The following is a 14,006-nucleotide window of genomic DNA, read 5'->3' as shown; positions in this document are numbered from 1 at the left end:
TCAGCCTTCTGAGGTGGAAAATATTCCTGATGGTGTATGCAACTCTTTCCAAAAAGTTCATGGAAAAATGGAATTAAAAGATGAGTTTATTTTGGTGGGAAAAAAAAAAACCAAAAAAACAAAACTTAAGTTTTTCACAGTTTCCATTTTCTAAGCAATTAGAAAAATTTTTATTTTCATTTATTGGAAAGGAAGAGTGACAGGCAAAAAGAGATTTCTCACCTACTGGTTCACTACTCAAATGTCTGCAAAAGCCAGAGTGCAGCCAGGCTGTAGCCAGGAGCCCAGGACTCCCATTCAGGTCTACCATGTGGGTGTCAGGAGCCCAGGCACTTGGGTCATCTCCTGCCTCCCAGCGTGGCCATTAGCAGGAAGCTGGATCTGAAGTGGGGTAGCCAGGACCCAAGCCAGGCACTCTGAGATGTGGGCATCCCAAGACGTGGCTTAAGCTGCTGTGCCAAATGCCCACTCGAATCTATGAGATTTTTGAAGTCACTCATACACATAGATCTCAATACCTTTTGCACCAAAATAAATTTAGTCTTTCATTCTGTTTTCCACAAATTAACAAAAAAAACCACACACACAAAACCTTGTATGTGACTTGAACTGGATCAACCCAAGTTGTGGGCATTCAGAGAGGGAACCAGTGGATAAGTGTGTGTGTGTGCTCTCTCTCTCTCTCCCTCTCAAATAAATGAATAAAATTTAAAAAAGAAAAAGACAATGGACAAATATTGTAGTGTTAAGAGTACCCAGGGGCCAGCACCGTGGTTCAACAGGCTAATTGTCCGCCTAGCGGCGCCGGCACCCCAGGTTCTAGTCCCGGTCGGGGCACCGGATTCTATCCCAGTTGCCCCTCTTCCAGTCCAGCTCTCTGCTGTGGCCAGGGAGTGCAGTGGAGGATGGCCCAAGTGCTTGGGCCCTGCACCCACATGTGAGACCAGGAGAAGCACCTGGCTCCTGCCTTCAGATTAGCGCAGTGCGCTGGCCGCAGCGGCCATTGGAGGGTGAACCAATGGCAAAGGAAGACCTTTCTCTCTCTCTCTCTCACTGTCCACTCTGCCTGTCAAAAAAAAAAAAAAAAAGTACCCAGACAGTCCTGGAGTAAGAATCAGAGACTGACATTGTGAGTCAGCTCTGTTCCTACCCAGCTGACAGAACTTGGCTAAGCCACTTCTCTTAGCTTCACCCTTCTGGGCCCCTTATGGAGCCATAGGCACAGGGAATGCTATCAGGATAGCACAGGTAAGAGGGATAGTTTGTTGGGATTTAGAGTGGATTCCATCCTCAGGAATTGCTTATTATTGACTGACACGGAGAAGATGAATTAACTACTTTTGTAAGACTTGGAGCTATTAGTTGGTAATTTCCACCTTTAATTAGAAGACTATCCCGGGTACATTTAAACTGAGATAGTGGGTGTCCAGGACATGAGCAGCTTGAAATGACCCCACTGCTCATTCGAGAGCTCCATCAATTTTTCCAAAAAATGGCTTTGGGTGGAGTGTCAGAGTGTGGATGATCAGAATAAACCTCAGACATCAGAAAGGGGGAAAGCCAAGTGCTAAAACCCAACCGGATGTGGGCGTGGTTAATAAATGTCAGATAAGCCAAGTGCTAAACCCCAGCAGGAAGTGGGCGTGGCTATTTCCCGTACCCTTTGGCATGCGTTTCTTCATCCACTTCATTGTCCTCGTCATCTTTGTTTCTTGCAGGATCGTGTTCAATAATGACTTGTTCTTCACCCTGGAAATCAACCATCAGAAAGCAAGGAACGATGGGTGTCCTGGCGTGATGGAACCCCATCTCCTTACATGCAGATTTCTGGCACAGAGCTTAAATTATTACCCGAAAAGATGGCCCCTAATTATCTACTGCATAGGCATTCTTCGCCCTTCCCCTTGTAATCACAAAAAAGTCCAGTTTCACTCCTCTCTCTTTCTTGCAAAGGAATCATTGGTATTTTCTTCTTCTCGTGAGGGATCAGGCTTATGTATCTGCTTTTGGGTCTTGTTCCTCAATGTGACAGTCAAATCCAGCTCTGTTTCAGGCAAATGTAACTAAGGAGGCTGCATACCGCTCCCTCTGTTCTCTGCCGGTCCCAATTTCAAGACTGCAACCAAACCTAGTTCTATTTTGCTCTCACCCAAGGCCTGGTCTGTAGATGTGAACACCAGCTCTCTGTGCCTTCAGGCTATCCTTGGGCTAACGGGGACTAGTTCCTTCATTGGGCCACTGGGCAAGCCTTTGCTAGAAGTCAGAAGTGCCCTATGCACCTGGGTCATCTTTCACATGCAGTCTTCATTGCTGCAGTGTGACCTCTCAAATCTCCATGACAGGGCGTTGTGGGTAAGGCCGCCACCTGCCATGCCGGCATCCCATATGGGTGCCGGTTCGAGTCCCGGTTGCTCCACTTCCGATTCAGCTCTCTGCTGTGGCCTAGGAAAGCAGTAGAAGATGGCCCAGGTCCTTGGGCCCCTGCACCCGTGTGGGAGACCTGGAAGAAGCTCCTGGCTCCCGGCTTCAGATTGGCGCAGCTCCGGCCGTTGTGGCCAATTGGGGAGTGAACCAACAGACGGAAGACCTCTCTCTCTCTCTCTGCCTTTTCTCCTCTCTGTGTAACTCTGACTTTCAAATAAAATAAGAAAATCTTAAAAAACAAAATCTCCATGGCCCATGTTGTTTCCAGGGCGGCCTGGAGGGTTTCCTCCACTCTGCTCTCAGCGCCTCAATGCGCAGTTCTGGCTACGGCCACCAGGGGCAGCAAACGCTGAGGAAGGAAGCAACAGTTTCCTTCCCCGCTGCGGCCAGCGTGGTGATTCTCTTGACCCTAACAAAAATCACAGAAAGAAATCACTAGCACGTTGCTGAGCGGGAAGGATCCTCAAAGGCCAAGTCACCCTCCACTGCCTGACTCTAGCACAATCTGACTCCGGTATCTTGCACTTTCTGAACTGGACCCTAGGGACCAGTAAGATAAGAGGAAAATTGGGAGAGCGCCCCGCTGAGTCCAACCTGCAGTTGCCAACCACGGGGTAACAGTGAGCGCACCCTACTCATTTAATTCTATTGAACGCCTACTTTGGCCAACAGTCAATGTTTGGTAAATGCTTGATTTCTGTGATCCCAATTATTATTTTCTGACAGCTCAAAGTACCCCAAGTTCCCTACTCCCTGTAGAATGTCTAGCCATACTTTTCTTTTTTCCAATGCCTTTTCACATTTTCAAGCAACAAGACCCCCACCCCGAACAGCTGCAGTCTTGGGACGTGGGCTCCTGCCTGCCTTTCACAGCCAGAGCAGCTGGGAGGAGTTGTCTTTGCTTTTGTCTGAACTCCTTCTCACATCCTGCTCACTTCTCAGCTCGCTGGGACAGAGCTGCTGGGGGAGATGGTCTCTGCCAAGGTCACCCAAAGCTCATTGCCGCAAAGCCAGCAGCTCCCTCACTGGTATCACGTTCCTGTCCCCAACTGCGCATCGTTGACATGTTGGTTTGTTGTGAATTTCTTAATAGACTTTTTTTTTTTTTTGGTAACATGCAGTGTTATTTACACAGCAAAACTGGAGCTGAAACAAAATTGAAGCAGCCACAATTTTCCATATACCCCGTACCCACATATACAACAAGTCTCTGCCACTATTAATATCTTAAGAGATACTAATATGATATATATAATATATAAGATTTATATAAGATTTTAATATCTTGCACCAGAGTAATGCACCAGTTACAGCTGACAAGCCTACAGTGACAGTCGTGTTATCACCCCACGTCCACAGTTCACATTAGGGTTCATTCTGGATGTTGGGCGCTTGTGAGTGTGGACAACTGGATAACGACACGGATCCACCATTGCAGTGTCACAGAGAATGACTTTGTTGCTCCCCAAATCTACTTATTGATCCATGCCTCCCCCTGACCCCTGGCAACCCCTCTTCTTTTGACTGTCTCCAGAGGTTTGCCCTTTCCCGAATGTCATAGTATGGGTATCATACAGTACTGGCCTGTCGTCACTCGGTAATAAACCTTTAAGATTCCTCCATGTCTGTTCGTGGCATGATAGTTCATTCTTCAGAACCGAAAACTATTGCAACCTCTGCATGTATCTCAGTTTATTTAGCTGTTCATCCACTGGCAGATACCTTAGTTGCTTCCAAGTTTTGGTGATTATGGATAAATCCACTAGAAACATCTGTGTGTGAACGATTATGTGTTCAAAAATATTGTTTTCTATTTCCTTTGGTGTAGAAGTGATATGATTGCTTTTTATGGCTCATTAAGTGAAATAGACAGCCACCAAATGCTAGGCTTTGCATTATCAACATATAAGGTGCTATCTATTATTTGTATATACAAGTGGGCTCTATGCGTGTATGAAAAATACTAAACCCCAAGGTGTTAGGCACTAACATTTTAAACTAAGATTGATTTTTAATTTAAATTGAATTTCATCTTAAGTGACAGCCCTTTTTTTGGTCTTCCAAATTTTGCTGCGGGAGCAGTTCTCCAAATTTCCTACCCTACAAAGGTTCTCAAGGGAAGACAGCTTCCAACATGGCCCACGTGTAGGCACACAGGACTTTTTTAAAGGCAGAGCTGCACGGGTCATGTTTTCACTCTTTTAGCAACAGAAAGCTTTCCTTAAACAAAAATTGACCCAGAATTTGGTATATAAGTGAAATAAAGGAGAATTCCTCTAACTTGTTTAACTTAGGGCGTCATTAGGAACTCGTGGGGCATGAGGGACCCGGCTCTAAGAACTGTGTCTCAGAGCCTTCCTCTGGTCTGCCTCATTTGCTTTAAACTTCGATTGCTCTTGCTTAAACCAATGCTTTCTGCTTGGAGATGGAGCTTGGAATCTGGAACAGCGGGAAAGGAGAACAAGCCGGGAGAGAGGGATGTGTGTTTGGCACAGCAGTTAAGAGGGTGCACGGGGCCGGCAGCAGGCTAAGCTGCAGCACTGGCATCCCATATGGGCTTTTCCACTTCCGGTCCAGTGGAAGATGGCCCAAGTGTTTGGGTTCCTGCATCCACACGGGAGACCCGGATGAAACTCCTGGCTCCTGGCTTCAGCCTGGCCTAGTCCCAGCTGTTGTGGCCATTTGGGGAATGAACCCGTGTATGGAAGATCTCTCTGTCTCTCTCTCTCTCTCTGACTTAAAAAAAAAAAAAAAATGCTGCTTGGATGCCTGCATCCCCCATGGGAGTTCCTGAATTTGGGTCGCAGCTCCACACTCAATTCTAACTTCCTGCTAATGCATACTCTGGCAGGCAGCAAGTGAGGGCTGAACTACTCAGGGCCCTGCCACCCACATGAAAGACCTGACCCGCGTTCCAACCTCCCAGTTTCAGCCTGGCCCAGCCTCTGTCACTGCAGATATTTGGGGAGGGAACTAGGAGATGGAATTTCTGTCTGTCTGTTGCAGGGTTCTGTCTGTCCATCTCTCTACCTTCCAAAAAAAAAAAAAAAAAAAAAAAAAAAAGAAAGAAAAAGAAAAGAAAAACTCAAAAGAAAGAAAGCGAGCCTGGGTGAGATGGTTTCTTTAAGGACTTGGAAGGCAGGTGTACAGAAACACAGCGAGTGTTTGGGCAGTGTTTTCTCCCTGATTCTGCCTAGCACACCTTAAATGCTGTTCAGTTCATTCCTCGGAGTGCCAACCGAGCACCCCACCCTGTCCTCACAGCTCACAGGTGCCTGCCACACGGCGGCTGCCACAGGGACTCCCTCACGCAACGTCGTCAGATCTACCTGCTTGGTGTTCCCTTGTTCCCCACTTTGTACAGCTCGATTCCTCATGGAGTTGTTGTTTTCTGATGTGTTCTGGTTTTCCAGGAAATTGTCTTCAATCTAATAGAAAAAAGAAAAGTACGGATTGTAAAAACACAACGTCAAAGGCAAACATCCGCCAATGAATGAAGCCCAGAATTCTGAAGGTTGAGGCGGCCCAAGATGGGGTGTGCAATGAAGCATTTGATTCCAGACTTATCAAGAAATGTGAGAGGTTTTTTTTCCTTTGTTTTGTTCTGATGGCAAAGAGTGGAGGAAGAGGAGGAGGACAGTTCTTGTAGGCTAAGCCAGATGACTCTCTGCTTGAGCTCACATGGAACCAGAGGCAGACGCTCCCTCCCCGTGCTGTCATATCACACAGGTTGTTCGGGGGTGGGTGTTGAACCTAGCAGTTAGGATGCTGGGTGTCTCACAGCAGAGTGCCTGGGGTTCAGTCCTGGCGGTAGCTCCTGACTCCAGCTTCCTGCTAATGTAAATGGCCGGGTGTGTGTGTGTGTGTGTTGGGGGGGGGGGGGCAGCAGTGCTGGCTCACGTGGTTGGGTTCTCCCACATGGAGACCCAGAGTGAGTACCACAGCTCCTGGCTTACTCTCCTGGTTGCTGTTGGCCATTTGCTTGGGGAGTGAACCACTGCATGGATCTCTCTCTCTCTTAAGTAAATTTAACAGCAAAATTAAAAAGTGTACTAAACCACAAGCCACAGAATTTTTCTTAGCTGTGTTTCGTTTTGTTGAGAGCAAATGCTGGTTGTGACGAAAATCCAAGGTAAGAATCACGCCTGCTTGTTTGGGGCTATCTTGATTTCAAGGAACCCAGCTGCTCCTAGTGGGACTGTCCGAATCCCTCAGCTGCCATGGCCAGATGTGACAAACACCTGGCTCTCTTTCTTTATTTTTTTTGGATGTGTCTAATGTTTCTTCCAGCAGGTCCCAACTCGCCTTCTTTGCGGCAGCTGGTAGAAGGCACCGGGAACTTCCCCCTACCAGCCCAACAGCTGTGACCTTGTCTTTGAAACAAAGCCAAGTACATGGATTTGGTTTTAATGTTAGATTTCTGGCTGACCCCAAGAATGTAGAACTGTGCAATTTCAGCTTATGATGGTCACAGTTTTTCACTTATTAAAGCATAAGAGTGTTAACGTCATACGATCTTACAGCACGCACATGATGTACCCACAAGATGTGCTGTCATTCTTCCTTCTCATGTTAGAACCGTTGCTATATTACATTGCCTTAATTTTTTCTTTTGCACAAAGCAGACGCTAACAATTATTTGTTGTTAAGGAACCTTAAGTTAAAGTGATTTTTTAAAAAGATTATTTATTTATTTGAAAGGCAGAGTTACACAGAGAGAGAAGGAGAGGCAGAGAGAGAGGTCTTCCATCTGCTGGTTCACTCCCCAATTGGCCACAACAGCTGGAGCTGCACTGATCCAAAGCCAGGAGCCAGGAGCTTCTTCTGTGTCTCCTAGGCTGGTGCAGGGCCCAAGCACTTGGGTCATCCTCCATTGCTTTCCCAGGCTACAGCAGAGAGCTGGACGGGAAGAGGGGCAGCTGGGACTGGAACTAGCGCCCATATGGGATGCCGGCACTGCAGGCGGTGGCTTTAACCACTATGCCACAGCCCCATGAACCACGGTGATCTTAAGGCTGCATTAGTACAGGCCCTCCAGGGCCTCTAGGTACTTGGTATAGAGTACGGAAGACAAATTGCTCATGGCTGAAGGTGGCTGATGGGCACTTAGGGGCTCATTTTGCTGTTCCCTCACTTTCATGCATGCTGACATTTTCCATAACATCAAGTTAAAAATAAAACCGAGCCCGGGTTGCTGGAAAAACAACTCGGAGCACTGAAGGGCTGGGCCTGAGGTCCCTCTTTCAGAATCCTGACATTTTCTGGTTTCTCAGCTTCCTGATGCTGGCCGCTACTGCCATCTGGTGGCTGGACCTGAAACTAACTTGTGCGACACAAAGCTGGCTCCCACCTCTTAGCAGTTAATGAAAGTGGAGGGGGGTGTGTGTGCGTGTTTTGGGGAGAGAGGGTTATGGTATCAGGGCACCTCGGAATGCAGTTTTCGCTGGATAATGTGCTTGTTCTGCCCCCAGCAGAGGAGATGCCTTGGCCTTTCAGTATTTTCAGCAAGATCAATGCCTGCCCTTGGGAGTTTCCAACAGAAATAATAGAGTTATTGTGTGCCTTGAATAGGACCTGAAAAATAACCATTGTGACACCTGTTTTTCTGCTTCCTTTCCGGTTGAAGTCCTGGGACCATACCTGGTGGCTATAATGACTTCTTAGTCCATTGTTTGACTCCAGGTATTTCGCAAATCTCCTTATGCCGACAACCATGGCAAAGCCATCACTCTACTGAACAGGTGGGGAAGTGGTGGGAATTATATACTCGTATTTTATAGCAAAGCACTGTAAAACAGCTGTTTATCTGAGAAGCAGACAAGGAGAGAGCTCCTATCTGCTGGTTCACTCCCCAAACGCATGCAACGAATGGTACTGGGACAGGACAGAACTCCATCAGGGTCTCCCACACGGATGGCAGGAGCTCAACTACTTGAACCACCAAGTGATGCCTCTCCCAGGGCCTGCGTTGGCAGGAAGCTGGAGTTGGTAGTGGGAGCCGGGTATCCAACCCAGTTGCCCTATATGGAACACGGGCATCTTAACCACAAGGCTAAACACACACCCTGGTTTTACGTATTTTACATTTTCTGAAAGGGGTCCACAAGAAATACCAGATTTCCTACTTTAGGCCCAGAGATTGCACACAGCTTCAATCACATTGGCAGAACCTAATCACAACCAAGAAAGGGGCAGAGAGGGGGGACCTGGACGCCTTTTTCTTCTCTGCGGTGGTAGGTCCTGCTGAAATTCTAAGTCATGGTTCTAAAGAAAAATGGTGAACAATAACTATTGGAGACAATTAGCTGACTTGGCCACAATATACCCTCTGTCCAGGTTACAGAGCTTAGAGGCTACCAGCTGTGAGTTTTTAAATGATTGATTGATCTGAAAGGCAGAGTGAGAGAGAGAAGCATAGGAGGTGGGGGCAGGGGGAGGAGAGAGAGGTCTTCCATCGCTGGTTCACCCCCCAAATGGCTGCAATGGCCAGGGCAGAGCCAGACTGAAGCCCGGAACCTGGAGCTCCATCTGGGTCTCCCTCATGGGTGTGGGTTTTGTTCTTCACCTGTCGTAGCCTGAAAGGGGAGGAGAGAACCTCTTGATGGATGTGTCTAGATATTTCTGCCTCTATTTCCTTCATCTATGCCATTTGTAAACAGACATCCAGGCTTCTCAGAGTTTGAGAGTGGACCCCCTGAGCACACCGTCAATTCCTTTTCATGCCCTAAAGTCAGCCTTGCTGGGTGACGGCCCGACTTCTGCCTTTTTCACCTTTCTGTCAGTGAGGCGTTTCCAAGTCCACAACTGCTCTGCTGTCTGATTCAGTCCAGGCCTTGGCTGTCAGGCGACTGATTGCTCTCGGCTCTTGCCTTCCCTTTTGTGCTGTTTTTTCAACAACTCCATTCAGATATGATTTTCCTGTTTTATTTTTGTTTTTCTTCTCAAGACTTGCACTTCTTTTTGTTTGAATGGTTCCCTTTATGGCAAACACAACAGGATCTTCTCCAGCTCCCTTCTTTTTTTCTCATTATTTTTCTCGATTTTAGCTGAATATATATATGTATATATACATATTTTAGTATTTAGTTTTCTGTCTTACACTGCAACTAATAACTCCTTTGACTCCCCAAAATGAGGAAACTGGCCTACTTACTATGTGTTCTTTTCTCCCCATTCAAAGAGTGTTCTGATGATCCATATTGTCAGGTGCTTCAATGTTTTTAATTTGTTCTGTATTTTTAACACCTGGAATTGTTTGCCACTCAAAATGGACCATCCCTGGGGGCTGGCGCTGTGGTACAGCCAGTTAACGCCCTGGTCTGAAGTGCTGGCATCCCATATGGGCACCAGTTCTAGTCCTGGCTGCTCCACTTCCGATCCAGCTCTCTGCTATGGCCTGGGAAAGCAGTGGAAGATGGTCCAAGTCCTTGGGCCCCTGCACCTGTGTGGGAGACCTGGAAGAAGCTCCTGGTTCCTGGCTTCAGATTAGCGCAGCTCAGGCCATTGGGCCAATTGGGGAGTGAACCAGTGCATGGAAGACCTCTCTCTCTTTCTCTCTGTCTCTCTCTCTCTCCTTCTCTCTCTGTGTAACTCTGACTTTCAAATAAATAATAAATAAATCTAAAAAAAAGTATGGGAGAAAATGGAATTAAAAGATATAATTTATTTTGTTGCAAACAACAACAACAACAACAACTGAGATCCGTGTGTAGTTTCTTCACAGTACACATTTTCCTGAACTACTTGAAAATGCCCTGTAGGTAGGTGAGTAGGCAGATGACCAAATGAGCAACTGTGATCAGCCATCAAATCTGACCGACTGTGTGAGGTCTTCTGGTCGAGGTTTATCATCCTGGCTACTCTGCGTCTGATCCAACTTCCTGCTAATCCGAATTCCTGTTGGGATTCAACAAAGTACGTGGGTACTTTCCATCCACCTGGGAGACCTGGATGGAGTTCCTGGCTCCTGGTTTTGGCCTGGCCCAGCCCCGGCTGTTGTTAAGAATTTTGAGAGTAAACCAGTAGATGAAAGATCTCTCCTTCTGCAGACCCCACAATCTTTTTTCATATAAAAAAGAGCTGAGAAATGGAAGCCAAGTGACACAAGCCATACACAGCAAGAAGGGGAGACCAGGGAACCTCAAACCAGCAGTGCAAGCAAGAGGTGTTCACAAATGCAGGAGCCTCGCTCCCGCCAAAGGGCAGATCCAGAAGTGTGCAGGGTGGGCATTGCTCCTGCACCGGCCTGAGAGGGCCTCCAGGGCCTAGTGCAGCCTCGAGCATTTCTGCCATTGTCAACACTTCCATCATTTCCACTCCTGTCTTTACATGTCTACAGTGCAAATTAGGCTTTCGAGACTGAATTGGAGACGAGGGATGCAATTAGCACGTGCACTTTGCATATTGGCCACGGCCAAAGGACCAAGCAGGTTTCATAGGATTCCTGAGATGGCCAGTCTGAGACCAGATCCCGCCCCGGCCTCTTCGGGCTGCAAAACCCGAGTCACATGACATCACACAGCTCACCTTAGAGGCCTCTGAGGAGGATCAAATACCCAACTCAAGTGAAGGTTTAAATAGTGACCAGATATAGGAAATACTGTGCAGTGCAAAATAAAAGCAAAAACCAAGTTACAAGGGAGAAGTGAGTTTCACGGGACCAGAGTCGGAAGGGGAGTAGCCTGGAGCTGGTGTAAGTGACCTATGTAATGTTTCCAGAGATCCACGACCTTCCAGCTCACTGCTGTGACATCACTAACATCTGGTCTTGTGTTCACAAAACCATTCACACACCAGGCAGCCAGACAGAGTGAAAGACAAGAGACCAGGCGCACCTGCCAGCCATCCCTGAAGGAACCTTCCCTAGGGGCCTCATGGGGGTGCTGTTTATATTGATGTTTCATTGGCCAGAATCTAGTTGCAAGGGACTCTGGGAAATGTAGTCTTTTCCCTCTGGGTGCTCATGTGTCAGCTAAAATCCATTGGAAGGAGAAACCACAGATGAGGAGCAGGGACTTTTAAAAGTTCCAGTTTTCCAGAAGATGGTGTGGGATGTAGAGATTGACCCCTGTCTTCCTGCACCTCCTTGACACCTGCTCTGGATCTGCAGTCATGCGTGAAGTATAAGTGGTGCAAGACGAGCCGAAGGCAGGAAACAAACCCCAGGGACCACACGCACCTGGCTGCAAGGATCTGCAGGGAGGACTCGCTCCAGGATGCTCGCCTTCCAGCACACCTAAAGCTAATGCTAACTAGAGGACTCACATGTGCTGTGGGGGTGGGCGTTTAGCCTAGCGGCTAAGGCATCTTAAGAGTAAGATGCCCGGATCCAGTATCTGAGCGCCTGGATTTGAGTCCCTGCTCCATCTCCTGTCTCTAGCTTCCTGCTAATGTGCACCCCGGGAGGCATCAGCTGAAGGCTCAAGTAATTGGCTGCTTGAATCCCATGGGGGAGACCTGGATTGGGACCCCCCCCCCCCCTCTTGTGGGCATTTGGAAGAACGAATTAGTGGATAGGATCTCTCTCTCTCTTTCTCTTTGCATGTCGCTGTGCCAGCCAAATAAACAAACAAAAAATTTAAATATACAAAACCAAATGTGTGGAATTAAAAGGTACTATCTTTTTTTTGTTTTGTTTTGTTTGTTTGATTGGTTTTTTTTTTTTTTTTTTTTGACAGGCAGAGTGGACAGTGAGAGAGAGAGAGACAGAGAGAAAGGTCTTCCTTTTTGCCATTGGTTCACCCTCCAATGTCCGCTGCGGCCTGCACACCACGCTGATCCAAAGGCAGGAGCCAGGTGCTTCTCCTGGTCTCCCATGGGGTGCAGGGCCCAAGCACTTGGGCCATCCTCCACTGCCTTACCGGGCCATAGCAGAGAGCTGGCCTGGAAGAGGGGCAACCAGGACAGAATGTGGCACCCCTACGGGGACTAGAACCTGGTGTGCCAGCGCCGCTAGGCGGAGGATTAGCCTGTTGAACCACGGCGCTGGCCCGGTACTATCGTTTTAACCATAACTTCATTTTCACCTGTTTTAAATGTCTCCCTCATATGTTGTCCAGGGTGACCATATCTAATAAATAAACTCATCTTTGTCAGAAAAGCATTCCAGGGCTGGTGCTTTGGTTCAGTGAGTTAAGCCACCAACTACAGTGCTGGAAACCCTTATAGGTGCCAGTTCTCTAGTCCTGGCTGCTCCACTTTTTATCTAGCTTCCTGCTGATGTGCCTGGGAAAGCAGCAGAGGATGACCCAAGTGCTAGGGCCCCTGCATGCACATGGGAGACCCGGATGAAGCTCCTGGCTCCTGGCTTCGGCCTGACCCAGTCCTGGCCTTTGCTGCCATTTTGGGGGTGAACCAGCGGATGGAAGATCTCTCTCTCTCTCTCTCTCTTCAACTCTCCCTCTCGCTCTGTAATTCTGACTCTCAAATGAATAAACACATCTTAAAACAAAAAACAAAACAGAAAAGCATTCTGAGATCCTTGGCTACATCTGAGAAAAACTGAAAGCCAAAAAGTGTAAATAAATATGACTAATGCCTGCAACTTACTTGGGCCAGAAAAATTAGATGGATGGATGGATGGATGGATGGGTGGATGGATGGGTGGATGGATGGATGGGTAGATGGGTGGATGGATGGGTGGGTGGGTGGGTGGATGGATGGGTGGATGGGTGGATGGATGGATGGGTGGGTGGATGGGTAGATGGGTGGGTGGGTGGGTGGATGGATGGATGGATGGATAGGTGGATGGGTGGATGGATGGGTGGATGGGTAAATGGATGGATGGGTGGGTGGGTGGATGGATGGATGGATGGATGGATAGGTGGATGGGTGAATGGATGGATGGATGGGTGGATGGATGGATGGGTGGATGGGTAGATGGGTGGGTGGGTGGATGGATGGATGGATGGATGGATAGGTGGATGGGTGGATGGATGGATGGATGGATGGGTGGATGGGTGGGTGGATGGATGGATGGATGGGTGGATGGATGGATGGATGGATGGGTGGATGGGTGGATGGATGGATGGATGGGTGGGTGGATGGATGGTGGGTGGGTGGATGGGTGGATGGGTGGATGGATGGATGGATGGGTGGGTGGGTGGATGGGTAAATGGATGGATGGATGGGTGGATGGGTGGATGGATGGATGGATGGGTGGGTGGATGGATGGTGGGTGGGTGGATGGGTGGATGGGTGGATGGATGGATGGATGGATGGGTGGGTGGGTGGATGGATGGGTGGATGGGTAAATGGATGGATGGATGGGTGGATGGATGGGTGGGTGGATGGATGGGTGGATGGATGGATGGATGGGTGGGTGGATGGGTGGGTGGATGGATGGATGGGTGGATGGATGGATGGATGGGTGGGCGGATGATGAAAGTGTGGCACAGGTGTCTGCCTATGTTATGAGGCAAGTAGGGTAGAATGTTACTGGGAGAATGTAGGTGGCAGGTACAAAGGGCGTTCCAAAAGTGTATGGAAAAATGGATTGAAGATTATTTTGGTGCAAAAAAATTTCTTTTGCAATTTTCACATAATACAAATTTCCCATAAACTTTCTGAAGACTCTTTGTATA

General features: G+C 48.0%; 1 protein-coding gene across 1 annotated transcript in view; it reads right to left on the bottom strand.

Moving 5' to 3' along the window:
• The window catches only part of SLC28A3 (solute carrier family 28 member 3), an 80,460-nt gene that overhangs the window by 28,460 nt on the left and 37,994 nt on the right, over positions 1 to 14,006 (bottom strand). Inside the window, exons 5-7 of the mRNA XM_062206809.1 lie at positions 8,065 to 8,154; positions 5,754 to 5,852; positions 1,661 to 1,749 (exon numbers count right to left, since the gene is read on the bottom strand). Coding sequence (XP_062062793.1) covers positions 1,661 to 1,749; positions 5,754 to 5,852; positions 8,065 to 8,154 — 278 coding nt within the window. The remainder of the gene's footprint in view (positions 1 to 1,660; positions 1,750 to 5,753; positions 5,853 to 8,064; positions 8,155 to 14,006) is intronic.

Source organism: Lepus europaeus, chromosome 12, assembly GCF_033115175.1.
Source record: "Lepus europaeus isolate LE1 chromosome 12, mLepTim1.pri, whole genome shotgun sequence".
Taxonomy (NCBI): Eukaryota; Metazoa; Chordata; class Mammalia; order Lagomorpha; family Leporidae; genus Lepus; species Lepus europaeus.
Note: the sequence above shows the minus strand (reverse complement) of the source record. Positions and strands in the feature narration are given on the sequence as shown.